Source organism: Osmerus eperlanus, chromosome 1 (assembly GCF_963692335.1).
Source record: "Osmerus eperlanus chromosome 1, fOsmEpe2.1, whole genome shotgun sequence".
NCBI lineage: Eukaryota > Metazoa > Chordata > Actinopteri > Osmeriformes > Osmeridae > Osmerus > Osmerus eperlanus.
The window spans coordinates 16414119-16440094 of NC_085018.1; the positions used below are offsets into that span (position 1 = coordinate 16414119).

At 41.6% G+C, this 25976-nt stretch overlaps 2 protein-coding genes across 6 annotated transcripts in view; one reads left to right on the forward strand and one right to left on the reverse strand.

The window, feature by feature from the left end:
- cntn4 (contactin 4) overlaps positions 1 to 17581 on the forward strand; it is a 67342-nt gene extending 49761 nt beyond the window's left edge. The window contains exons 12-23 of the mRNA XM_062463832.1: positions 3736 to 3863; positions 9342 to 9517; positions 10628 to 10748; positions 11360 to 11518; positions 12132 to 12281; positions 12497 to 12567; positions 13366 to 13600; positions 13858 to 13973; positions 14896 to 15082; positions 15168 to 15280; positions 15378 to 15546; positions 15945 to 17581. Of these exons, the coding sequence (XP_062319816.1) occupies positions 3736 to 3863; positions 9342 to 9517; positions 10628 to 10748; positions 11360 to 11518; positions 12132 to 12281; positions 12497 to 12567; positions 13366 to 13600; positions 13858 to 13973; positions 14896 to 15082; positions 15168 to 15280; positions 15378 to 15546; positions 15945 to 16036 (1717 nt within the window). The 3' untranslated portion in view covers positions 16037 to 17581. The remainder of the gene's footprint in view (positions 1 to 3735; positions 3864 to 9341; positions 9518 to 10627; positions 10749 to 11359; positions 11519 to 12131; positions 12282 to 12496; positions 12568 to 13365; positions 13601 to 13857; positions 13974 to 14895; positions 15083 to 15167; positions 15281 to 15377; positions 15547 to 15944) is intronic.
- A 368-nt stretch (positions 17582 to 17949) lies between these two features.
- LOC134022368 (band 4.1-like protein 1) overlaps positions 17950 to 25976 on the reverse strand; it is a 46663-nt gene continuing 38636 nt past the window's right edge. For all 5 annotated transcript variants that reach the window (XM_062463852.1, XM_062463860.1, XM_062463868.1 and 2 more), the window contains 9 exons: positions 24935 to 24985; positions 23943 to 24302; positions 23341 to 23469; positions 22681 to 22758; positions 21956 to 22015; positions 21394 to 21489; positions 21156 to 21236; positions 20889 to 21005; positions 17950 to 20756 (listed from right to left, as the gene is read on the reverse strand). In XM_062463852.1, coding sequence (XP_062319836.1) covers positions 20751 to 20756; positions 20889 to 21005; positions 21156 to 21236; positions 21394 to 21489; positions 21956 to 22015; positions 22681 to 22758; positions 23341 to 23469; positions 23943 to 24302; positions 24935 to 24985 — 978 coding nt within the window. In that variant the 3' untranslated portion in view covers positions 17950 to 20750. The remainder of the gene's footprint in view (positions 20757 to 20888; positions 21006 to 21155; positions 21237 to 21393; positions 21490 to 21955; positions 22016 to 22680; positions 22759 to 23340; positions 23470 to 23942; positions 24303 to 24934; positions 24986 to 25976) is intronic.

The following is a 25976-nucleotide window of genomic DNA, read 5'->3' on the forward strand; positions in this document are numbered from 1 at the left end:
TTTCTAATCATATAGGAATAATTTCTTGAATCATTAGGTAGAACTAATAATGCGTGTGACAAGCTAAGAAGTATTAGTACAAGTCTGCGTGAAGGAAAAATCTATATCAATTACAGCTATATTGGAGAATTGTCAGCGGTAAATGCCCAGGTGTCCTTATTTCACCATCGTCAGCCATTGGGTTTGTTGTCTAAGTGATAAAAAAGTCAACTCATTGCCATCTATTATTGTGCCTCGTAATTGCCCGTTAACCTTGACAACTTTACCAACAAAGGCATGCGCTCAGGATTTGCCCTGATGTTTCAAAAATAGATTCCTCAGCTATTTTAGAGTTGAGCTACCTGCATCCCATGTTGTAGGTTGGGCTTCACGGAGCCCGGCTGTGCAGTTGGGCTTGATTTACGCGGCTGACAGAGCCTTTTCTCTCCAACACAGAGCTCTGTGGGGAACCTTTGGAAAGACAGCCTTTCAATTTATCTTGTGATGCCAGACATTTCCCACTATACACTTCAGGGTTTTAAAGCAGTCAAGAGGCATAGATCAACACTTGAAGTTAGGTCCCACCTCTTGTCCTGCTCAGAGGATATGGTGACCTAGCCTCTCCCCCTGAAGACGCTTCATCCCAGCCTCTCCCCCCTCTCCCCTCCAGCAGTGTTAGGAACAGCAACACTTTGATACAATTATGATTAGAAACACCACCTGGAGGTAGGTCAACGATGGTCAGCGTGGTGTAGAAAAAGCAGCATTGTTTAACGCCTACCTTGCCTTATCTGTGAGTTTAACATGAAGGGAGCACACGGCCCGCTCACACACGGCCTAGCACAAGCCGTGGAATAGGTTATCAGGCACTGGGAATGCTGTCGTTTTAGACTTGGATCTGACTTTGCCTGGCTTTACATGGAGGGAGGATTGCAGGGAGGAAGAATTGTGTGCAGAGATGCAGTGGGCTGTGTGTGTAGCTCTCCTAAGCCGATGGTAATTATTTCGCAAAATCACCGTAAGCACGGGATGGCCTTTTTCAACACAGCCTCATAGCTGAGTAGTTCTGCTGATAGAATCTTAACCCCTATTTCCACACTGCTGTTTTATGTACTCCACTAACGAAGAGCACACACACCTTAAAGCCTGCAGTCACACCATCAGTCAGGCCAGGGGTGAGAGCCGTGTGGACTAGAATTGAGAATGGTGTCATTTATGAATGCAAATCAGAATAGGTGGTATGATTTCAGATGACCCAATATGCATTAATTCACAACAAGTATGAATAGGTAGGCTATTTTCAGATATGTTTATACGAGACACCATTAGTTGCAATCACACTCTTTGTGCTGAGGCATTTACTTCTATTAAATGCAATATACATCAAAGTTTGGTTTTTCAAAGGTTTTGCCCATTTTATTTGCCCATGTCATTTCCCCATCAAACAACATAAACATTTGCCACATCAAACATTTTACAGACATTAAAGATCAAGACATTTCTTGTGTCTTTGAATGATGAGAAAGTAAACCAAAATAATGTCACACAAGCTGCACTTGGTGTGTCTCACAGAAACAAAAAATGAAGGAAAAAATGGGTCTTCTTTATCCAATGTCCATTCTCAATTTGCACTTCACAGTGGCAGCAATGGCTGCTTTGTGACAGATGTTATTTGTGTCTTTCATCTTGTCGCAGGACACAGAAGATCAACAGCGTCCACTCCCTTTCTCTTGGGCTTGATCTTGTCCAGATACATTTTCGGTGTTTTTGGATTACATGAGTGGGTTTGGGCTTTCCCCTCTTGTGTGGGAAATAATCGTCTCTCCTTTGGAGGTTTATTGCTGTTGCCATTAAACTTGTGTGAGGCTGAGATGAAAAGAGTGGCACTTGTGTTCATCTCACCTGTGAATTATTGATACATCCTCCTCCGCAATGTCTCTCAGGGACTGAGGTGGGAAGACTCTCCTGAGGTAGTGGGGCAGATCAGACAGTTTGGACTTTCCAGGGAGGAGGCACAGGAGGAGGAGATGAACTGTAAGACGGTTACCTCAGTGTCATGCCGTGCCTTTCTTTAGCTGACTTTTATTTCACCTCAGCTCTTCTTCCATTATCTTCAAACTGGAAACCAAGTACCAGTAATCCCTCTTTTTTCTTTGTATCATGTCACTAAGAAGAATATCCCACTAATATCTCTCTATAGAATGCTTATGTTTAGTGGATGTCCAAGGACAATCTTGGTTTGCAAGAAACTTGACCCCCGGTAGGACCCATTGTGTTTTTTTACAGCACCACTTTTACTCCCTCTACAGTGCTTCTTTTACAAGATACATAGCATATCAGTCACGTGATAGGCCCTTTGTGCTGTGGATCAGGGGATTGGGGATATACTGTATGTGTAGCACAGCATTCAGGTGCAGGTATTTAGTTATAAAAAGGCATTGTTGTCAGTTGAGTGCTGGATACTGTTCTATACTAGGTACTGAAGGTAGTAATAATTCAGGTCATGGTTTGTTCTAGTTAAAACAATGTTGTGCCCTATTTGTTGTCAGTTTGGGCTATGTGTAAAAGTCTCCTTGGATGAAATGTAGTTTTGGCCTTCTTGTGACTAAAATTAACCAACCTATGTATAGCTAATAACCTATGTATAGCTTCTGTTTTCCATGAAACATTCTGGATATAAATATTTTCAGACATATCCAGTATATATTCACAGAATGCATATGTAAAATATGTAGGCCCACACTGAAAAACAGTGGACTTAAATTGAATTTGAATGTAACAAATCAAAGCTTAATACATTTGTACTATATTTAAATGTTTCTATACAATTGGAAGTACAGTACTGAAAATGTATATTCACATATCTACTTTATAAGGGTACTTTAGTATAAATAAAGTGTTACAGAATCCTTCTTCCTAGACTTTTGAAATACAGTATTACTACTTTACTTCATGTGTCAGGATGAAGTCCGGGAATCCCATGGGCCAATGAACTACCCCCAATTCAGCCCGACAACTGATTTACCATATGAAACTCAGATACACATTTTTAATTCATATTCATAAATTGTGATTGATAAGGGCAACTTTCATGAGAAAGCCATGTCATTCTAGATCCCATCCAAATTCGCTGTGCATGCCAGTGTTCACTTGAACAGGTTCTGTGGTCAGGACACATCTTATAAGTGGCTATACAGTGAAAATAATTCTACGGTGCCGGGGGCTTTTGCATATTTACACATTGCAGATTCAGCAGAGCGCTTCAGATAATTGGAATCCACCATGCTTTAATGAGTTGGTCCTCCACTTATTTCCCACAATGTCCTGCTTTCAAGGTTACTATTTTCATTTTTGCTTGTTGTAAAGGAAATGTCGAGTCTGCTTAAGGACCACTGACCTTTCACAGTACTAGTGGCCACTGTGTAAAGGCCATGTTGAGATGAAAGAATGGTTGTCCTGGTTGTCTTGCAGTTATGTGGGGAAGGAATTAAAGTTGATTTTTGTCACATTTGTCAACCCTCAAAGCATAATTAGAAATATCAAAAGAATGCTGTCTTCATGTGATTTCCAAATAGTTTCTAGACAGTAGCAAGGTGCGCCATCGAAGGATCACCTTGTGCAAAGACATAACAACTGATTTTGAGGCCAATGGAACAAGGTTACAATTGATTATGTATTAGCTCCAATTGTAGATTGATATGGTATTGATATGTTATAATGGTCCAATAAACAAAATGTTTGCATTTCTATCTGCAGGGTTACAATTCTAAAAAATGGAAACCTTCGAATATGGAATGCAACCCAGCAGGATGCTGGCCTCTTCACGTGTGTCGCTAGAAATCAGTTTGGAGTGGCAACCAGTTCGGGGACTATCATTGTTAAAGGTAATTCTTTTTCATTTATATAGACATTGCCTTAGATTTATATGATTAATTAAATTGATCATAAATGCAATATACAATTTTCAATTATAAGAATGTTCATCATTATTATGCCAAACTGAATCCCTACCCACGGAGTATACAGTGTTGCCCATGTAATAAATCATGGACAATAGTGACAGTGTCTATTGCCCTGAACACTCATTAAGCACTGAGAGAAGCTGCCCTGATGGCCTCTCTGTCTATAGACTGGAGAGAAGCCTGTGCTCTCTGTACTCATCCAACTGGGCCACATAAGTAGACGTAAGTGCTGTGTAAAAGGCATGAGAAAGCAAGGTATGTTAGATCATCTGTTGGAGTCACCCTTTGGGACTCTGGATCACATTTCTGCTCTGTTGCTGTGACTTATTATACTTCATTAAATATAAATGAAAGGCAGGTGTAAGGTGCAGTGTATTGGGTGGCTTTGTTCTGTGCATGTAGCTGTTTTTCTGTTCCCTCTGCCGTTAAGGAAGGTAGTCTCATCCTTGGCTCATCCCGGGTGAATTTGCTGACATGTTCTAAGAACTTTCCTCAGCCTCTTTTTCTCTGAGGTCAGGGTATTCATTTATGTTAAAAGGAAAGGTTGTTTTTCTTACTTGGTATGGGCACATCTGTATTCGTGCACGCTATTGCTGTACTATTAATGCATAGTATATAACTGTTGTGAGCCTTAGGAATTCATTTTTATAGAGCAATGAATTATTGGAGATAATAATGTACTCCTACTAAATGTCAGTCCCACAGTTTGTTGTCAGTTTTTTTTATAGCCTGGAAAACTGTATTGGTTTTTGCTTACAAGGGAGCATTATTTGTGTGCACCCCATGCTTACAGTTTCACTGCATGTACACTAGCGCTGTATCTTCAAACCTTGAAACCATCTTGACGTCTAGTCAGCAAGGTGGCAAACACTGTAAAGTTAGTATCCATTATTAAAAGGAGTATAACTGTTATAAGTCGAAAACAAAAATGTAGTAGAGATGCTACAGTAAATGGAACGATTTAATACACTGGGAAAGAGTGGAAGATGACTCAATTGATCAAACAAAACAGAGTTTAGAACAGAGGAATACAAATGCTATATGTTTTTGTTATCCCTTTAAAGTTTAATGCAATGTCTCACATAGCCAAGAAGACAAACTGATGTTGAATTGTATGCTGTCATGTTTGTTCAAAAGTTCAATCCATTAAGTTCACTTCACTCAAAGTTAGCAATCTCTAAAGCTCTTTGAAACAAAGAGCAAACAACTCTGCTAAACACCTTTTGAAATATCTTCGTATTTTTTAATTCCAAAGCTGTTACCTTGGCAACCAGCTTTTGCCTTTTTGAAATAATAAAGCAATATTGATTAATTGACGATTGAATAGAGGAAATACGCTTTGAAATGATGGTAGCCTACATAATATTAGACGCATTAGCTTGTATGGCCATTGTTTTGTCCGTGCCAGTTCTCTTTTCTGTAACCATCATTAACTGCATTTCCGTATCCTGATTAATAATGAATCATGTATTCCATGTATTATAGATGCCTGAAAGTCAGCAGTCAATGAAAAGGAGAGAGCTTTCTGTGCATCCTTAGTAACCATGGTTTTCTGCCTATGCCTCACTCTCATTGCCATCCTCTGCTAGCACAGGGAGTGGCTCAAACTAAGGAAAAGAGATTGAAATGTGTAACTGAATAGCATTAATGGAAATGAGCAGTTAATCGCTTGGAAATGAAGAACAGTATTTGACTTTCAGACACAATGAGTGTTATATTATAGGCATGGAGTAGAGTACCTAACCGGGTTCCTTTGACCATTCATCACACAGTGTGCTGTGAACAGTTTTACACAACAGTTTTTCAATACATTTCAATACCCCAGCATCTCAGTTTGCAAACAATGGTTATTGAAAGCCTGCAGATGACATGCTAGGTTTAGTATGATGCCCCACGCATACATGTCCAATCTAGATTTGAAGAAAATGGGTCTTGTGTATCTATTGCTTGTTAATAGCCTCACAGTTATCCTTTCATTATTCTTGGGAAAAGGAATTGGGGTTTTATTTGACATTATCTCTGAATGGTGTCCGTTCCATCCTAATATGTGAAAACTGCATTCTTCAACTATTCTGTATATGATCCTGTGCTACTCTGTCACAATCGATAGTGTTTTGAAAATGGGATGGGGTAATTTACATGCACTATTTCATTGAGGGCTGGAAACCTGTTCAGTTGGAGGAATTTCCGAGGCGAGAGTCACCCTTATGGAAGATGACAGGAGTTTATTTAAATTGACTGTGGTGATATGAATACTGAAAAATACCTGTCACAAAGCATTCAGTTACCCTAGACATGAATAAACCACCTAGCAAACAGTAGAGGAGCAGTCACAACAGATGAGTCCTGCTAATGTCCCCATTATTCCAACACTGAGGGGATATTAACAGATTAATCACTCTTGATTAGAAATGTACTCTCTGGATCTTGAGTAGCCTGCAGTGGAGGTGAAATTTAGCAATTTAGAATTGCTTCCTAATTCCTACTATTACATCTGATCAATGGGCTCAAACCTCCCATTGGCTCCATATTGAGTTCCATCTTTGTCAGAGCATTTGATGCAATAAATCTTGCCTCGCTCCGTCTGAGAAATATCAGTATACATTTTTGTCTATATAATTATAACATTACATTTTCTGTTGGAAGTAGTCATTCTGTCAACTGTCCTATTAAATCTCGTATTGGCGTTCGTTTAAATATTTTGAAACAAACATGCATTAAAAAGAGGGCTGGCCTCAGTGGGACAAACATAACTCTGAAACTCAATGCAGCAAGGTGGCATTGGTCACTACCTTTATGGACCCCTGGTGTGATTTGTCATGGCCGTTCAACAGAATTTGTCTGAACCATTTGTGTGGTGTCCTTATACCAATGTTCTGAAATGAAGATATTGACCACTAAAGCACAGTTTTTTCAGCATTTGCTTTTCATCTTCCTAGGGAGAATTCAAATCTATGAAACATCGTTTGGTCAATGATTTGAGCAGCAGGTGGCTGATAGATTTTATTGAGAATAATAGAGCACAGAGCAGCTTGAAAAAGTATGCATGTGTACACAAGGTTTTTCAAAAAGATTCCTTTGAGGTTTGACCTTGAAATATATTTGTGTCCTTTGATGAATATGTGGATTTCCTTTGAAGGAGTTTGTTTTGCTCTGAGTTGATAAATGGGTTTATCTCTAAACCCATCTTGTAATTGGTATATTTTGACAGTAACTTTTTATTAAAAGATTTTAGCAAAGATTGGAGACAATCATCTTCAATCATTTTTTTTCCCAACAGTGGTTTGAATTTCCTACTACAATGCTTTACAATTATGACTACAATCACTGTACAGAAGAACTGCATGGACTGTTGGACCATCCTGTTCCAACAGGTTACTGTAATGACATTGTTTTTGACTTTCCAGTGAAGCCTATTTGCTTGTGTTTCCCTAAACCCTGGTGGCCAACAACCCGGTCTGTGGATCTGAGCTGTAAGGGTTAAAATGTTCAGCTCTTTGAAATTCCTGAACCTTAAGACTCCTCAATACAATATGCATTATTCAAGTGCACACAGCCACCCTTGAGCAGAAGCCCAGAGAGTATGTACACCAGAGAAGAGTACACGTTTACACATCCCACCTAGGGCCATTAAACTTGGGAGGGAGTCTCAGTGGGTGTGGGCAGGGCGTCTTCGTCCTCGGCTGGCTGTGCGAGCATTATTCATGATGGCTGCTGTTTGTGGGATGAGCCGCAGTGCTGGCAGAGTGAGGCGTGTCAGTGCTCTCTCCGCGGAGAGCAAGCAAAATATCCACATTCATTCAAACAAACAGCCTCGTCACTGACCTCTCCCTTTATCGTGATTACTATGCAATTTCTCTTGTTATTCTACTTCTGGCCTGCCCAACCTCCCAGCAGTGCCTGCTATGCCGTGCAGTCTGTCAGCACGGTTATGTGCTCTCTATCTTGTCTATGATTGACCCTGCTTAGTGCGAGGCTGGCTCTTCTCTCTTTTACAATGACTGTACAAAACAAGGCATTATACATGATAGATATCAATCAAATTATGCTGACTTGCTCTTTTGGGGTTGTGTAACCAGCCTTAGTTATCCATACGATCTGTCACAGATGATGGAGTACAATAATAAGAGTTCTATTCCCTGTGTTCTTTTTCCAATAGGTCCCTTTTGTCAGTCTCAGAATGTAAGATAAAAAATAAATGATGAAGAATATTATTGCTAGACTGGAATCTAAGAACAAACACAGCTAAGAAATGTAATTTGAATATTTCATTGTGAGAGGCAAAAAAATCCATTGAAGGAGCAATGAAGGTTGAGCCGAATGGAAATTCATACATTCTATGAAACTAGTTGCCTAACAACTGGACATTGAATAGTTATTTTTTCTCTCTCTCTCAACCTGGTGAAAACACGGCTTTTGCGCTCACCTTTTCCAAGGTACTTCCAGATCCATACACGTTTATGCCATCTACAGTTCCTGCATGTGCCTTTTTATAATAATGTATGGTTTCTATCTACTGTAGCTCACTATTCATCCTAGCAAAACGGACTAAAGCTTTAAGGCAGCTTTTCATTGTGAATACACCAATATCTACCAGCTGATAGCACTCCTCTGATATCAAAAACAGACTAGATAAATCACATTCTGAGTTGGGGGCATACAATGCAGGTATCGAATTCACTCTGGTTGAAGACTGCACTGCCGACACTTTCTGCATGAATCCATGCCTGTCCAGGGATCATTTGCCATGGGTAATTTACTCTGTGCTCAGAGTGGATATTTCAACAGAGAACTTGCAGCACCCCCAAGAGGGGGACGAGCACCACGCAGCCTCCAAACAAAGCTGCTCGTGTTCTTCTTCTCTTTCATCTCTCATCTTTCCCTCCCTTCCTCTTCCTGCACTGCTGCTCACCCTGAGCAGGAGGCGAGGGACCTGGCTTCATTCCCAGGTGAAACAACAAGTAATGCTGCAGCAGAGACTTAAGAAGAGGAAGAGCAGACACTCCTGTGGATTGTTTTCTTCAACGCTCGTTCAGGGAGTTTCAACAGCAGATTTGGGAGTTGCAGGCGGAAGATTTAGTTGACAGTGACACATGGAGCATCTCTCTAGGTATAGGAAGGAAAGCCAAATAGGGTCTCCACAGAGAACAGCTAAGGAAGAAGCCATCCCCTTGTACAATGGAGTAAAGTAGTTCTCGTCCAGGTATTGTTCATGGACCATTCTCCTTAGCAGGACTGATGCTTAGATCATAATAGGAACAGTGAATCAGGGAATCATCAGGAAGGTCCCTCCCCCAAAGCCATTAGCAAAGCCTGCTAATGCATTGGGAATACCACTGAACTGTTGAACTTTGTGTTTTATCAGGTAATTGCCAATCACTAATGTATTTTGTCTTCCAGAGCCCACCATCATAACAACACTCCCCTCCACCCTGGACGTCACCGTGGGAGAGAGCATTGTCTTGCCGTGTCAGGTGTCTCATGACCCGTCCCTGGAGCTCAAGTTCACCTGGTTCTTCAACGAGCAGCTGATCCACTTTGGCAGCCACGGCGGATATTTTGAAAAAGTGGGCGGTGTAAGTGCATAAGCTCCTGAATATTTTCACCATTCCAGGAACCTGCCGGGCTATCAAGCCTCCCATTTATAATCAAAGTGTCATGTCTGAGAAATGGTGCTGTATTACCACGGTTTTACACCATGCTTGTCAGAGGGACTGCAATGCATAATGAATAATACGAAACACGTATGTACTACAGAGTATTGAAGATTGCTTATATTTTATTTATGTAACTGCACTCTCTTGAAAATATGTCATTAAAGAGACATTGATTTTTCAACCTCTTCAGAAATTACATTGGAAGAGGTCAATAGGTGATGTTGGTGAAACATTGGTACATCAATAATGTACTTCTCTTCTTTTAGTGTAAGTGAGGTCATAATAGATACAGCTGCAGTACAGGCTGTATATTTATGGACAGAAAAGTGCTGCCGGGGATTTATTTTGTACTCAAATTTACATATAGCACACTTCCTCTCCTTAAGCAGAGTTACAGTAGGAGTCCTTTTGGAAAACTCACATTCTGTGATGTGTTTGAACTAAAAAAGCTAATTTACTGTGTATATTTGATTTAAAATATCGTGCTTCAAAATATGAGAGTGCTGTTTATTTAAAATCCCATAATTATCACTAAGGCATAACAGTCTAATAGAATGACATGCATTTACTAGATATTCCATATAAACCCCCCAAAAAGTTCACAGTAATTGTGCCAAAGCTGTTGTTAAGTCCAATGTATCCCTTTTCTTGAAGGCACTTATTACTATGCTGATTAACTCATAGTGTAGAAGGGGGGATTGTAATTACAGACAGAAAGAAATAACACATTACCGGTATCTTAAATATACAGTAAGCATGGCTTGATTATTTAATCAGCAACATCTCTACTCCATGTCTGAAACCAGGACATATAAAAAAAACATCAATACGTTAGTGTAGTTATTTTTAAGTGAACCTGTTGGATTTCTGTTACCTTTGCAAGACAGAGCTGCAGATACAATACTCACAGTAATGATAAGAAACACATTCCTGCTCCTTTGTTGTTTTTGTATTACAAAAAATAACTGTATGTGTGCGTGTGTGTGTGAATGCGTGTCTGTGTGTGTACCTATGTGTGTGTGTTGATAGCAGCATTCAGCTGGAGACATCATGGTTCGAAACATCCAACTACGACATGCCGGAAAGTACACATGTGCAGTGCAGACCAAAGTGGACAGCATCTCCATCGCTGCAGACCTGGTTGTCAGAGGTATGTACTTCTCTCACAGTCTAAATATTGAGGCAAGGCTTCATCCACCTACTAGCAAGTTAATGAATTTATTCATCCCTTAATACCAATAATTTTTTGGGGGATTATATCTAATGGGCATGACATTTTCATTTTGTGAACAACTGTCTGTCTTGTAAAGGTCATTGAATGCCATGGTCAGCATAGTTTTAGTGGTCATCATGGTTACATCAACCATGTAAAATAATATTTGAGATATAACATATATGCAAGTCTATGCGACCTAAAATTGTAAAAGTGTCAAATGTCATTTTAGTGGACTTAGCTTTGATCAAGCTCACACTTTTTTTAAATCTCTTGAAAGGATGAGTAGTGTCTCCCTTACAGATAAAAATATTAATGTCTAATCTCATTAGATAACATAGCTCCCCCAGGTTTTACACAAAAATCCCCTCAGCAGCTGCAGCGCTGAAAGGCAACTTTGATAAGGACACCACTGCTCAGCTTTTAATACCCTCCTCCTTAACACTAACTTTCTCTTCTCTCTGGTCATCTCCCCCCGCTTCATCCCAATCTCTTCCATCCTCTCCCTCTCCTTCTCTTCCGGCTCACTTGGCTGTACTATGTTTCAGGGCCCCCAGGGCCCCCCACCAGCATCCATGTAGAAGAAATCACTGATACCACAGCCGCCCTCTCCTGGACGCCCGGCCCAGATAATCACAGTCCAATTACCAGCTACACCATCCAGGCCAGGACACCATTCTCCTTGGGCTGGCAGGCTGTCACCACAGGTAGGCTCCAGCTCTCTGTCCAACCAGCCATGGCTTTAGCAAATCACATGGAGGAGGGGACAGTGTTCCACTCTCTTCCCCAGTGAGAATATTGGATATGTGATTTTGCCGCAACGCCAAATGGCACTCAATTGTTCCGTGACCATTGGCCGACGTGGGATTTTTTAAATTATAGGCCCACTTATAGGCTGTAAAGGGACGTCTGTCATTTGATAGCATAGAAAAGATCTTTTGATACAGCTGAAAGGGTGATTTTTCAGTAACTCGTCTGTAATAGGGCAATGTGTGGTCATCAATAGCGTCTAAAATTCTTTTATACATTAAAGTTACATGCCGTTTTATTTAAAATTGCTGTGTTATTCCTTTTGTACTATTAGCATATCTCTCTATCAGAACTTATGTCATCACACATAACCTACTCTGGACTCTGTGGCCCACCCTTGAGGTGTGTGTTTTGTCTTTGGTGTTTGAGTACACTGTGTCCTAGTGAGTGATTAGTCCTGTGTACCTGTGGAGGGGGCTCACCTGGACTGTCAGCCTAGAGGACACTCTGCTGAATACTGTGGGCTCATACTGAGTGGTGGGGGGGCTTGCTGTGTGTGTTTTCTGCCAGTTCCTGAGGTGGTGGGGGGCCGACGCCTGACAGCTACAGTAATAGACCTGAACCCCTGGGTGGAATATGAGTTTAGAGTCCTGGCAAGCAACGCCGTTGGGACCGGAGAGCCTAGCAAGTCATCCAAACAAGCAAGGACTAAAGAGACCTGTACGTATTCATGAGCACCTCACCCCATGTATCTCCCCATCAATGCTTGATTGGTACGATTTGCTCATCATCAATAGTATTTGTCATAATAATATAAAGCCAAGATGGAACTGGTATTGAATTTGTTTTCAATGTCCTTTCTGTCGAATGTGTATTGTCAGTTGTGATGGAGCTGTGGAGCTCAGCATGATTAAGGTGATCCTCTCCTTCCCCAGCTCCGAAGGTCACACCAGCCAATGTGAGCGGAGGTGGTGGCAGCCGCTCTGAATTAGTCATCACTTGGGAGGTAAGCAAGCCGTTACAGTACAATAGTCCCTCAGCCGCAGAAGCTAGACGCTATTATTCTCAGAGGGATCTGGGCCCTGGTTTCATTAATAACAGCAGACTGGCTTAATGTATGGCATTTCATTTTTAAGAACAGAGAGGCAGTAACTGCTGCTGTCACCCTGGGGAAAGAAAAATGCCTTTGAGGTTTTAATAAGATAATTAAACAGAATGGTTCTTCCAAAGTCACAAGCAACTTTTCAAAGATGGTCTTTTCCCCATATTCTTTTCTTCTGTAAAGCCTATTTTATCAGAATATTTTCTCTGTGTGCTTGAAATTATTGACTGTTGTGAACGTTTTGCTGAGTACATGTTGATGTTCTAATTGAAGGGTTCAGTTAAAAAGTAACTTCTGCTCAACAAAGTGTTCATTTAGCCTTGACTCTGAAGTTACCTCAGACTATGTTCTGTTTGATGTGCCAGCAGATAACTACAATGTCAGTATGGTTTTTATTGCTGATTACATAAAGACGCTACAAATGCTGTTTGTTTAAAATGTCTCCCATTTACGAGCAATGACCCTGCGCCACTTTCCCTGGTTTTAAAAACCCCTTTCTGGGCCATTTATCTTCAGGGACCGTTGGTTTATAGAATAAAAGTCACAATAAATATGTGATGTATGATGTACTTTTAGCCTTAACAATAGCTGAATAGAGGTATCATGCTGTGGGAGTTGTATTATTGATGAGTGTGTGCATTCACGCACACCCATTGTGTGTGTTTGCGTGTGTGTGTGTGTGTGTGTGTTTGTTCCCTACAGCCTGTTCCTGAAGAGCAGCAGAATGGGGGAGGGTTTGGCTATGTGGTGGCCTTCAGACCATATGGGGCCCCTGGCTGGATGCAAGCTGCAGTGCCCTCTCCAGAGGCATCCAAATATGTCTTCAAAAACGAGAGCATCCAGCCCTACTCCCCCTTCCAGGTGAAGGTTGGAGTTTACAACAACGAAGGGGAAGGCCCATTTGGACCCGTCACAACTATCTATTCTGCAGAGGAAGGTGGGTCAAACGATGTCACGGCAGTCATATTGTAGCACTGTCATGTCAGTCTCCAGCACTCTATACTGTAGAATACTACTGGAGAGTTGTCTCTGCAGAGTGGCTGTCACAGAAACTCTCCAGCCTGTGCACTCCTATCTGCATCTGCAGATGGCTCTTCCTCTGAAGCTTTCATGAAAGAGATGGACTCACTTTAAGGGTCATCAAAGCAGTCTTTTATTTTTAAGTCCCTCTAAGTCTTTTGACTTTCACTCTAGAACCTGGCCGAGCACCTACCAGAATCCGTGCCAGGAGCTTGTCCGCCTCAGAGATTGAGGTTTCATGGAAAGCCCTGCCCTGGAACACCAGCAAGAGAAGAGTTCTCGGTTATGAAGTAAGCAAAGAACTATTTTTATGTGTGTGTGTGTGTGTGTGTGTGTGTGTGTGTGTGTGTGTGTGTGTGTGTGTGTGTGTGTGTGTGTGTGTGTGTGTGTGTGTGGATGTGTGTGCATATGCAATTATAAACATACATACATTTTGTATACTTTTATGGCTGTTGCCAACCCTTGCGCCATAAGCATAAAACATCTACTGTAATAGCTTTCTGCATATAATTATAATAATGCAGATGTAGCATGGTCACGTCTCTGTGTTTAGTTTAAGTGCTAACTGTTACTGTGACTATTCTGATTGATCTGCTTATGATTTTTTTTTGAGAAAATAGTGCATAATGTAGGCCATCATCCAGTTCTCAAAGTTGGTTGTGCTTGGTTGGTTCATTGTCGTTTTAATTCTGTGGTCATTTAAATTCAATATTAAGAACAAAGATCTAATTTTCATCCACAGAATGCCTAAAGTGATAGAATTATGATTTGTTGACCATTCAAAGTGTAAACAGTAGAACCATGCCTGAGCAAATATTTCCTGTGAGGAAACAGAAATTATATTTGTGCTGTCAAGCAAGGAGGCTTTTTCAGACAGGACATAGGGGTGACAATGAAAGTCTGTTCTCAGACAACCTGACAGCTGGGAAATGTAGCACATACTGATTTGGCTTTGACCATGCAATTTAAAGTCTGCCTACTTCTAGGGCTAAGTAACCAGAACCAAAGTAGTTTTAGCCGTGATAAGCTGAGGATACACGAGGCGACAGCATCTGGAAGTAAAGCCTATTTTATACCAATTTACGGTGCAAGTGAACTCCCTGCAGTTACAGTTTACAGTCCATTGAGAGTGTGTACTGTATAAGAAAATGGACTTTGCAATGTCCTGTCCAGCATTAATCTTTGTGGTGGTTCTGTGTCCCTTTGTCTTAGTTGAGATACTGGGAGACTCAAGAGAAGGAAGAGACAGCTAGCGTGCAGAGGACAGTGGGGAACCAGACATCGGCCATTATTCGTGGGGTAAAAGGAAGCAGTGTGTATTACGTCACAGTGAGGGCGTACAACACTGCTGGGGCGGGGCCTCCTAGCACCACTGTCAATGTCACCACCAAGAAACCACGTAAGCATGGAATCTGATTATGGCCAGGGTGAGCTATTACGTTCTAACCTTTTGATTCTGATGGTCGTGTATTTCTGTTTCCCAGCCCCCAGCCAGCCGCCGGTAAAAGTAATGTGGAACACATCGAATTCCAAGATAATTCTGAACTGGGAGCAAGTCAAAGCCCTTGAGAACGAGTCTGAGGTCACCGGGTACAAGGTTAGAGAGCCCTGCAAAGATTAGCCAGAAATAGTGCTTGTTGTGATGGTCTCCCCTGTGTGATCTCTGACCTGTGTGTTCCGTCCGTGTTGCTCAGGTGCTCTACAAGCGGAATAGACACAGCCGGCCTCGTGTCATGGAAACCAACACCACTTCAGTAGAGCTCTCTCTGCCCATTGATGAGGAGTACATCATCCAGATTAAACCATTTGGAGAGGGAGGAGAGGGGAGCAGTAGCAGGCAGATAACCATTCCCAGAATACCAGGTCAGTAGTGAACTATACCCTCAGAGAGAATAGAAGAATCCAATCTTTGTCATTGGCCACAGAGAAAGCTTTTATGCCTATTAACGTTTCCTAAAGAGTAAGATTGGAAAGAGCAAGAATAACTGTATTTGTTGAAGGTTTGTATAATATTTCTAGTCAGTTACAGCATGTGTATATTACTTATTTAAAATAACCCTTTACAAGGGTATACTCTATAAAAATGGCAGTGTGAATTGGGTATATTGGGGGTTTTCACAGTATCACTTGAAGCCTCTGTAATAGCTGATGTATTCAGAAATATATGCTTAAGCTTTGATTAGCAAAGCATGCAGTTGCACCAGCTTAAAGGAATGAAATGACACAGAGTATCTAGACTCATTCATTTTTATATTTTTCAGGTCCCAATGCAATTGGCTCGGCATCCAAGGTTTCTACTCTATCTGCCCTCAGTACAATAGCACTGTCTTTCACAGCACGGACATCGTTATGACAAAGTGCTCCCAGCAAACATTGCCTCTGATGTGGAGTCGACGCAGCAGCAGAAATACAGCTCAGTCTGGTGTAACTATCTCCATTCATTTAGTTCTCAAGGCAGGCAGACAAGGCTGAAAAACATGTTATTGAAATGAAAGGGAATAGCCCGCTTCAGCACCCTGGCAAGAACAGGAAATCGACCAATGTCTTGACTCTGTTGTTACCAAAGCAGCTTTCATTGAAAAAATGTCTTTTATGCATCTTTTGTATGTCTGGCTTTTATAGATTTTTGTTGAGCCAAGTGTAATTGGTTTGGGCTTTTTCTAAAGGGCACGGGTGTAAAAGGTGTAAATTGCATGGCGAAAATATTGAGGTTCTTTTGACACTGAAACATCAGAACAGGTGAATCATCAGAAGTAAATTGCAGCTGGTTGTTTTGGATCTGTGGAAAAGAAAGTCTGAAATATCTGTTGCTCATAACAAACTTCATAAAACATTGCACTGAAGCTATTTGTGTGACATCAGTGAGATTTAAAACACAAGCAGGTCCATGTTTAAAGAAAAGCGGCACTCAACAAGGAGGTTATATGGTCCTTATTGGGTTTGGAGTTGATCTCCCACTGGTCCCTCTGCCTTGGCCACTGTTTTGAACTGGTGACTGGACCCCCACGGCTGTCGTATCCCCTCTCACTCCCCATCATCCTTTCAGCAAGCCCTGTGTCTACTCTAGAGCTATTCTTTGCCTTGTGTGTGCCTCATCATATGTTCAAAATCCTCAGGTCCTTAAAGAGCCTTAAACTGTATATGGAGAAAAAAGAACATTAGAGACATGTTGACTTAGTCTATTGAGCAGCTGCTGTATGTGTGCTCACCGCATTAATAGACAGGGTGTTGGGTGCAGATAAGCTTGTTTAATGCTATGCTCATTCCATATAAGGATGTGTGTTTCCACAGCTTTTTGCTGTCAAGCATGGTTGAGAAGTAACATGTGACGCCTGAGACATTGTTTTGGGTGTGCATTCTTACAAAAGGTAAATGCTGCTGATATTTTCCTTTCCCATAGTCTTCAGAGCCGTGTGCGATCGCTACAGCCCATATGTAGCTTGTAATCCAGTGAAGTGCAGGTAGTTCGTAGTAAAAGGGATGTGTAGACTATTGGTTCTGACTTAGAATCATGCATCAAAATGTGTGATACGTTTTTGTACACTCAAAATCATTTATATCAAAAGAGAACCTTTCTAAAGAGCCGAACTACTTGGTTTTTATGTGAAAACTCAAATATTTCATACAGTAAATAATTGTTGCTCAGCATGACTATTTCACCTCCTTTACTGTCCATTTGCAAAGTGACCGAATGGCTTGTCAACCTGTAAGAGAAAACAGGTCTGTCTATCAGATCCAATATGTCTACATTCATGTCTGTTATTCTGTCAAAAACAGGTGTTTTCCTGTTCCCTCTGAGATTTACTGGTCCTTCCGTCCATATACTCCACATGATGCCCCTTATTTGTTTTGTTTTTTGCTGTTGTTGGTTGTTTATATACTGTGTTAATAAAGTTTATTGATTTATATAAGAAATTGTCTACTTGCATATACCCACTATTTATGGCGTTTTATAACGGTGCAATTTATTGTTGATCCACTTGGTTGTGCTAGAGGTCAAGTTTTTCCACTTGCAATGCTTTAAAAGGCCACTTGATGGCAATGCAAGTAACTGAATTGTAGCTCATTTTGCCACATTGTCACAATTTAGTGTTGTTTTTTTACTAAATGTAATATTGACTTATCATATTTTGAAGGTGTGAAATACACTTATGTCGCAATATGGTCTTAAATAATAATATAACATTGTAGCATGAGTGTTGTGGTGTGAGCACTCTGGTCTCTTTCCAACACAATACAGATCATTCTCAGTCATTTGGAGACAGGTTGAAGTGCACTGAGACATTTATTTATGCATGTATGTTTTCCATTTAGACTGAATGCAAATACAGCAAACACACCACCAAGCACTAGGGGAATTTAGAGCAAAAGGCTGTGGTGAGTTGTAAGGTGGAAGCTATTGGAAGAGTGGTTTCAAGTGAAACACTTGAAGTCAAAGTGCCCAGTGCTTGACCAGGACTTTTAATTCTGTATCTTCCTTAGGCCTCAGGGGTAAAGGTCACCTCAGAAGAAACCAAAGACCTCAGAGCCTCTTGTACAGTTTTACAGTAAGTAGTCCAGTATGTGGCAATTCCTAAAACAGTATTACACCCATTATCAGTATGACAACAATATTGCACTGCTTCACTTTCTAACGTGTTTGTTATAAAATGCACCCAGCCAAGTCCCACTAATAGTATACTGTAATTTATCCACAAACATAAGAAATTATATAGAAAATGTTTATAAATAATATGCAATCCACCCTTCAACCCACCACATCAGCTATACATAGCAACTTTGTTCCCACTGCTTATAGCAAGTAAACCATCTTGTTCAGAGAGAATAGACCAAAAACAGAGAACTCTCTAAAATAACTGCTGCTATCACTGTAAGCAATTGCCTTCACAACAATCCAGTGTCATTTGACCAGATAAAATAGAATAAGATCAAATAAAATACAGTAAAATATACAAATTCATTGCTAAGGAGACTTAACAGAGAGAATTCACAGAGATTTAAGTTAACAGCAGGTAAGACGAGTCCAAAGCTTCCACAGTCACAACAAGAAAAAGTGAGTAGACTCATTTAGACAGGCAGGGTGACAAAGCCATGGACACACTGTGTAGTGGAGCTCCGCTCATAACTAACTCCATCAGGTATGATTTGGTAATACTGCATGACAGTTCACAGTTTTCTCCTCTTAGTAGACGAATAATAGATTAGCAAGGTGGCTACAGGAGACAGTTATTGCAAGTCTCACAAGCAGTGGGATATACCGCTTTGATTAAGAGTAGCACAAGACGACTATGAAAGCAACACTGCAAATGTGAATCAGGATCCCTACGAGACCTTTCCATTAGTTAGTTAGATGCATAGTGTTATTAAAAATGTACCTTTCACATCACTGTTTGTGCAATGTCTCAAACTGGCTGATGTACAGAAAGCTAAGTATAATAGATGTGATTTAAAGGGCATAAGCAACCCTCTATACAAGTGGCCAGATAGAGGCTGACACCTCAACAATGGGAACCTGGACCAGAAAGAGAATCCCAGTTGTAACAGTTCTACAGTTCAGCTTCTTGTCTTTTCATATAGATGGGCTTGGGGCTTCAACATATCACCATATAAATCCAGGCTTTGTCTGGGACAAAAGAGGATACACTTTTTTAGAAAGGAAAAAAACCACACTCACATTCACCACTCTTATAAATACAAATGTTAAACTCCTACACCATAACTTAAAAACAACTCAAGTAATAAAAAATAAAAAACATACAGTTTATTTTCTTAGATAAAACATTATATGAAACCACTCATTGGCTTTAAAAGTCATAACCGTGAATGGACTACATGACCAGCATTTTGTGACAAACAGAATGGAAGATTGACTGCAAGGGTGGTATGGGGTAAGAACAACAGAGGTAATTCAGTTTGTTTCAGGGGGAGACTGTAAACTACTAGGTACACCCTGTAAGCCAAGCCCCTCGTCCGTGCTGATTTAGTCCACTTGTGTTGAGTTGTCCTAATGTCCTTCAGTTTCATCAGCATCGGCTGGCATGCACATCACCAGTAATCCACATGGTCTTTCAGGTATATGTGTGTCTCAATGTTAAGTCATCTGGGCTCTTCCTATGGACATTAGACACCTTCCATGTTGTTTTTCTCATTCCCAACACTATTTTGAATCATGCATGTGATTATGATAATCTAATTAATTTCATAAACAAGCAAACACAGGGCATAAATTTGATCTTCTATTGTTATTAAAAACGTAAAAAGCTAATAAGAGAGCTGTTGAATATATGTGTCACTTTTGTAACAACAAGCGTTAAAGGCTGGCCATCACCACTGGCCCCATAATGCATCCTGCCTATCCCCTCCCCCCACCCCTCTCATCAACTGAACCCCCTCTTTCATGCTAAATGCATGTTGTCAGCATATAGCATCTCCATGGTAACCATATGTGAGAGCAATATGTAAGTGGGGGGGTATTGACTTACTGTAACATTTATGATCAGTGGTTACAAGTACCGTAAATCAATGTTTGCTGGGGGGGTGGAGTCAATTCGCTTTAACTCAGGGTGGGTAACATCTAGGCATGGCCAGTTGTATTCTAATGGATGCAATAAATCTGTACAAATTAAGGGCCAAATAATATTTGAACTACCATGAACCACCATGTCAATCAAAGTAAGACAGACCTCCCACTTGTGAGAATGCAAACAATAGCAATATCTTTGTCATGTACAAGTTTTTGGTGCTATAAACACTGCAGCCTAAACCTCTGTTCTCAACACTAGAACAAACCTGGATATGAATCCCAGAAGGGGCATGTTCCAGAGGAGGAGAGTTAGGTCTGGGGGGATTGGGGAGGCCATGTTGGGTTGGAGGCAAGATCACAGTCGGTTTTGGCTAAAGGGATGGAAAGAGGAGGTGTGTTGTGTTGTAGCACGGCCTGTTGTGTTGTATACACTGTAGGGCAGGTAGTCCTCTTGCAGTGGTGGCTTACAGTACTGTAGGGTGGGTCAGGCTACTGACGACAAGGCCCAACTCCTGTCCCCAGTCCCAGGAGCCACCAGGAGCAATCAGGACTGAAACAGAAAGCAATATTCCCTTCAGCCTGACTCAGCATGACACATGGCTGATCATGGCATTGTCCATAAAAAGACTTATCATACAGACTGGTAAAAACTTACAGTACATACAAAATCGAGGGCACCTACCTCAGATTTTCTGTGTTTCTCCTCAGTTGGCGATTCTGTTTCCCTGACAACCACTGCTTTTGTCACCAGCATGTCAGGGTGCTGCTGCTTGGCTTCCTGTATGGCCATGGCAAGGGCCTGGAGAAATGACGCACACAGCCACACACACTATTGGTACATGTCATGCAATAACAATAGCTTCTAACTAGAAGTACTACCTCTACTACCCAAAAATCTAGCATACCTATTGGACAAGTGTACACTATCTTGTGATTTTGGACTGCTCACCTGATGTTGGTCCACATCATCGTCTCCGGTGATGATGATCCGTTTCTCAATCCTGGTCTCTGAGTAGCCCCCTTTCACTGTCTGATACAAAAGAAACACACCAAGCTGAAGAGACCACAGAAACAAGCAGAGCTCTGACACTGATTACAGCAAGATGCGCAAGACATGGTCCAGCCAGAGGCTCTCTCCCTCCCTTCACCACCACTTAAAGCGGTGCCGGGGACAAAAGAAAGGTTACCTTGGTAACTTGAGTGGTGGTCGCTGAGGTGACATTTTCAGCAGTGACAGTCAGCGGGGACACTAAAGATTCTCTCCCCAGGGGAGCTGCTTTCACCTGCAGCACAGCCAGCAGACACATACTATTAACCCAGCAGCAGCTTCCCTTGAATAACTGCTATTTCAGCCCCAACGGCAAAGACACACAAACTGTTCACAGACACACACAAAAACGTGCTATCACACAACCAATACACAGTTTGTGTGTCTGGCTGTTGTGTGACTAGTGTTGGCCACCAAACACATATGCTTCACATGCTACTTCAGTTCCGCAGCCAGGGGCTTTGTTTTAAGGTAACCATTATTACCTTGTCAGAGACAATAAATCAACAGCATGTGCAACTCTACTTTGGGCTACAAGTCTGCAATAACAGTATTATTTAACCCTTGCAGACAGATGCGGTGCTGCAACTAGCATATTCTAGTGAAAGAACACATAATGTACGCTGAAATCAAGAAATTGTAATGTACCTATTCTACACGCAAAACTTTGCATACAAATACTTGTAATTGTAACCACTTACAGGGGATCCATTCTCTTTGCTGGCAGAAATTGTCTCCTTTCTGCCTAACATTGCCTGGTTCTAGAAAGAGAGAGAGGGAGGGAGGGAGAAAGAGGAGAGAAAAGCAGAGGATAGGTCAAACAGAGCTAGAAGTCATATAAAGGAGAACAGTAGATCGTATCATGCAAAGCAGCAGTGATTTGATGAGGCATCAGCGCATGTGACCATATGGAGCCAGCAGTTGGTCAATAAGTAGACATTACTTGATACATAAGTGATACAGTGATACTTAAGTGATACATTACTGTAATATAACCGAATGATGCACCAATATTGCATCATCCTAACATAGATCGTTCTAGCCATTTCTACTGCTGTTGTGATACAGTGTCAGGAGCTATGAGTGTGGTGCAAAAACACAAGCAAATGATTTAGTTAATGACAATATTTGTAACACAAACTCAGGGTTGCCTTTGTTATGGTCAAAGTTTTATTAAGGTTTATGCAAAAAAGACCATGAGATCAAACATTTATTGAATGTTTCACATGAATCTTTTCTCTGATGAAGGCACCCATGACATTTGGTGCAGCCTAAATATGATGAGGGAGTGTCAAAGCATTAGCGAGAATGCATGCTCTCATTCAAAACAGCATATGCTATTTTCCAAAAGCGGATTTCTGACACATGCAAATCCTGCCATTACAGTAAAAGCAATGCCCTTCTACTATTGTCAAGAATCACGTACCACATCACCCTCTAGTGGCTCAGCAACGTCAGTGAAGGAGGCTTTTGTCTCCAAACAGGTGATGTCATCCTCCATTTGCTGCAGACACACACACACACATATACTGTGGCTTATGGTATTCCACATGACAAGCACAGCCACAAAACTGCTCTCATCTACAGGGACTTGAGTGAGGTGTTCGCACTTCAAAGGCATCCTCTCAAGACTACTGCCACAGCTCATCTTCATCAACAGATGAATGGCATGAGGGAGAGGCAGTAATTAAATTTTAATCAGGCACCTGTGGGGCAGCGTCAGTTCCATGCTCTGACTCTGGAGATGAATGGAACTCCTGCTTACTTTCATCATTCTCATTAATTTCATGTCAATACTTTAATCGCCTCATAACGATACAATTATGCCTGATAATGCTTCAAGTCCAGAAATTATGCGACTACATACAATCACAAGCAATGAAAAGCATAGAGTAATCCACACATTCTACTTTTACAAAATGGCGATTTCTATGTTGTTTACCAAAAATATGGATCATTTGTCCTCTGCCGTACAAGCTATTCACATATGATCTTCCCACTTCAGACCATTTTTATAATTGCAAGGGCCAGTGGTATGAGTGTAACAGTGTCAGTGTGTGGAGGCAGATTGGGGGTGCAGACCTACCTGACGAGAGCCATCCATGCTGTGGCTGGTGGGTTCAGAGCCATTAGTGTGTGTCTCAGTCCTGGAGTCAGCCTTCCTCAGCATGTGGGCAACATTCACAGCACTAGCGTCCTTCCTGGCCACGGGGGGCTGTCACGGAAAACATATATGATAATGTTAAAGACATTATAATAAGATCATCTTATTAGCATTATCATATTGCGGAGCACAGTCACAATCCACTCACTACTGTCTGATACAGTCTGTCAAAAGAATTGTTAAAATCCAGAATGATGAGAATGGTTGATTGAATGCTATGAGAATAAACTTTAATAAAAGTGTATGTCAATAACAGAAACCATAAAACAAACACATTTAATAAATAACATAGGGAGACATTTTAACAAAAGAGAAAAAAAGCAAGTAACACAATAAACTTTACAAAGAATTTCACAACAAGAAGCACAATGAAACAATGGAAAAGGATAAAAAGTCCAAACTGAAAGTGGTTCAACTGAGGAAGTGGGGGTTTAAAGCATGAGTCGAGGTGCCAGTCTGTCGCAGGGCACGTGGTGTTTCTGAAAGATGGCGGTGGGGTGGAAGCGATGGGTGTGTCCTTCTACCTCATGATGCACACGCTCCTCTGGGGGCCTCTGCTCTACAGGGAACCTGTCATGGGAGCCCATGAGACGGGCCGAGTAGAACTTGGAGGTTTCTTCAAAGTCCTCCCGGCCCACCTCCGGCTGGTGTTCCTTGGCTCCTAGCTCTGACATACCCTCGGAGAACTGCCCCACCTCTGAGTGGAGGTCCATGATCACAGTGAAGTCCACCTCCGCCTCCAGGCTGGACGTGGAGCTGACCGTCATGCTGGAGCATTTGCGCTCGATGCCCAGGTGGGTCTCCTTCATGCAGACGCTAGTGTCACGCTCCTGGTCCTCCTCGGAAACAGAGCCTGGCCGAGGCCTCCTCTCCCAGGGTTCCCTCTGGGTGAGACAGATGACAAAGAGGAGCGCCATGCCTGTGTCACATAGCGGCAGCCTGATTGCTACTCCGGAGGTGACCATGCAAGGGGCTAATGGGATGACATTCCCCTGGTTGGGGGGGGGGGGGGGAACTCAACAACTTGCTGTTGTTTATTATGAAGCATTTGGACTCAAGTAATACAGTACATCACAATCACAGCAAGGTTAGCTTTTATAGACATGCATTTTGTCACCCGTTCTGGAACAACATGATGGTGGAGAGATGAGCAATGTTGAGAGGACAGCAGGCAATGTCCTCAGATGAAAGACCATGAACGGACATAAAAGTCCAGGGTCTTTACGATGTATCCAAAGAGGCTAAGTCATCCACTCAGTGGTTGTACCGTTTTACATTTCTACTTTCATGTCACGAGCACTCCATCTCTGAATAATTCTACCTGAATACAGTGCTCAGGGAAATGAAGAAAGCAGTGGAGAAGTGAATACAGTCTGACGTCACTCAGCGGCAGCATGCATTCCTCATGAATGATGGCAGGAGAGGATGAGGGAGTGAAAGCGGGCTCATCCGCATATCGAGAGCAAGGGGAAGAATGAAAAGACCACTTAGGGCAGGTTTATAAAAATGTAGTGACCTTGATATCAGCTAGCTGCTCTTCGTAAATGGCAGTGGTGGAGAGAGGCTCCTGTGAAGGTAGAGCAGAGGGAGAAGGAGAGCCACCAGTGGTTAGCTGCTGTGACCACCAGAGGAGAGAAGAGAGGCAGGCAAGGCTTCCTACCACCACACTGAACTACTGAAGGAGCTGTGCTCAGAAATACATGAGGTTCGTACGACAGTTCACCCCCTTACCAATTCATGAGGTTAGACAACTTACATCAACACTATACATGAAATGACTATCTACAGACGACCCATTGGAATTGCTGTTGTTTCATACCATATGTATAATGAATGTATTTCAAGTCTAGTTTTGTATGGTCTAGTATTTGCAGCATAGCAACAAAATTCATTGGCTAATGACAGACTTGGTGAGTGATGCTAAACCCCAAAGATAATTTAGAGAGTTGAGAATTTTGAGTTGAGCATGCCAATCACCGCATTATTGTGTTTGGTTGCCGTGCCATCAGTGTGCTTTCAAAGCCAGCCCGGGAATGAAAAGGAGGAGAATTTTAATTTCATGACATGTTTGGAAGCCCTCTCAGTTTGGCTCTTCCAGTAAACAATGTTTCCCTACTATGCATTTAACTTTCTGGCAAGGCAGCTCATACAATGAGCTCACATCTCTCTCCATGCCAATGTGTCCAGGACCTTTATTTAAATGAAAGTGTGGAAATGGTGTAAGCTATTGGCTTAATATCTTATTCCTTTCATCCAACTGCCAAATAGGCTCACACTACTAATGACACCAACTGTGAAATGGAAATAGCGACACAGTGTGCTAGTGCTGGGCAAGAGGAGGTTTGGTTGAAAGATGGCATTGGAATTACTTAGTATTTTTGGGATATTGTCTTCTGGTATGATGCTTCAACATTGTGTGAAATTTAGCAGTATGTGTGCCATATAGCGCCTTTTAGGTGCATAAGATTCTGTTCTCACTTTTCTTCCTCTCATTCAGTGGTAAACAATGTATAAAACCATCTCAGAAGATCAATTATTTCCTCTGCATTTCAGCTTGG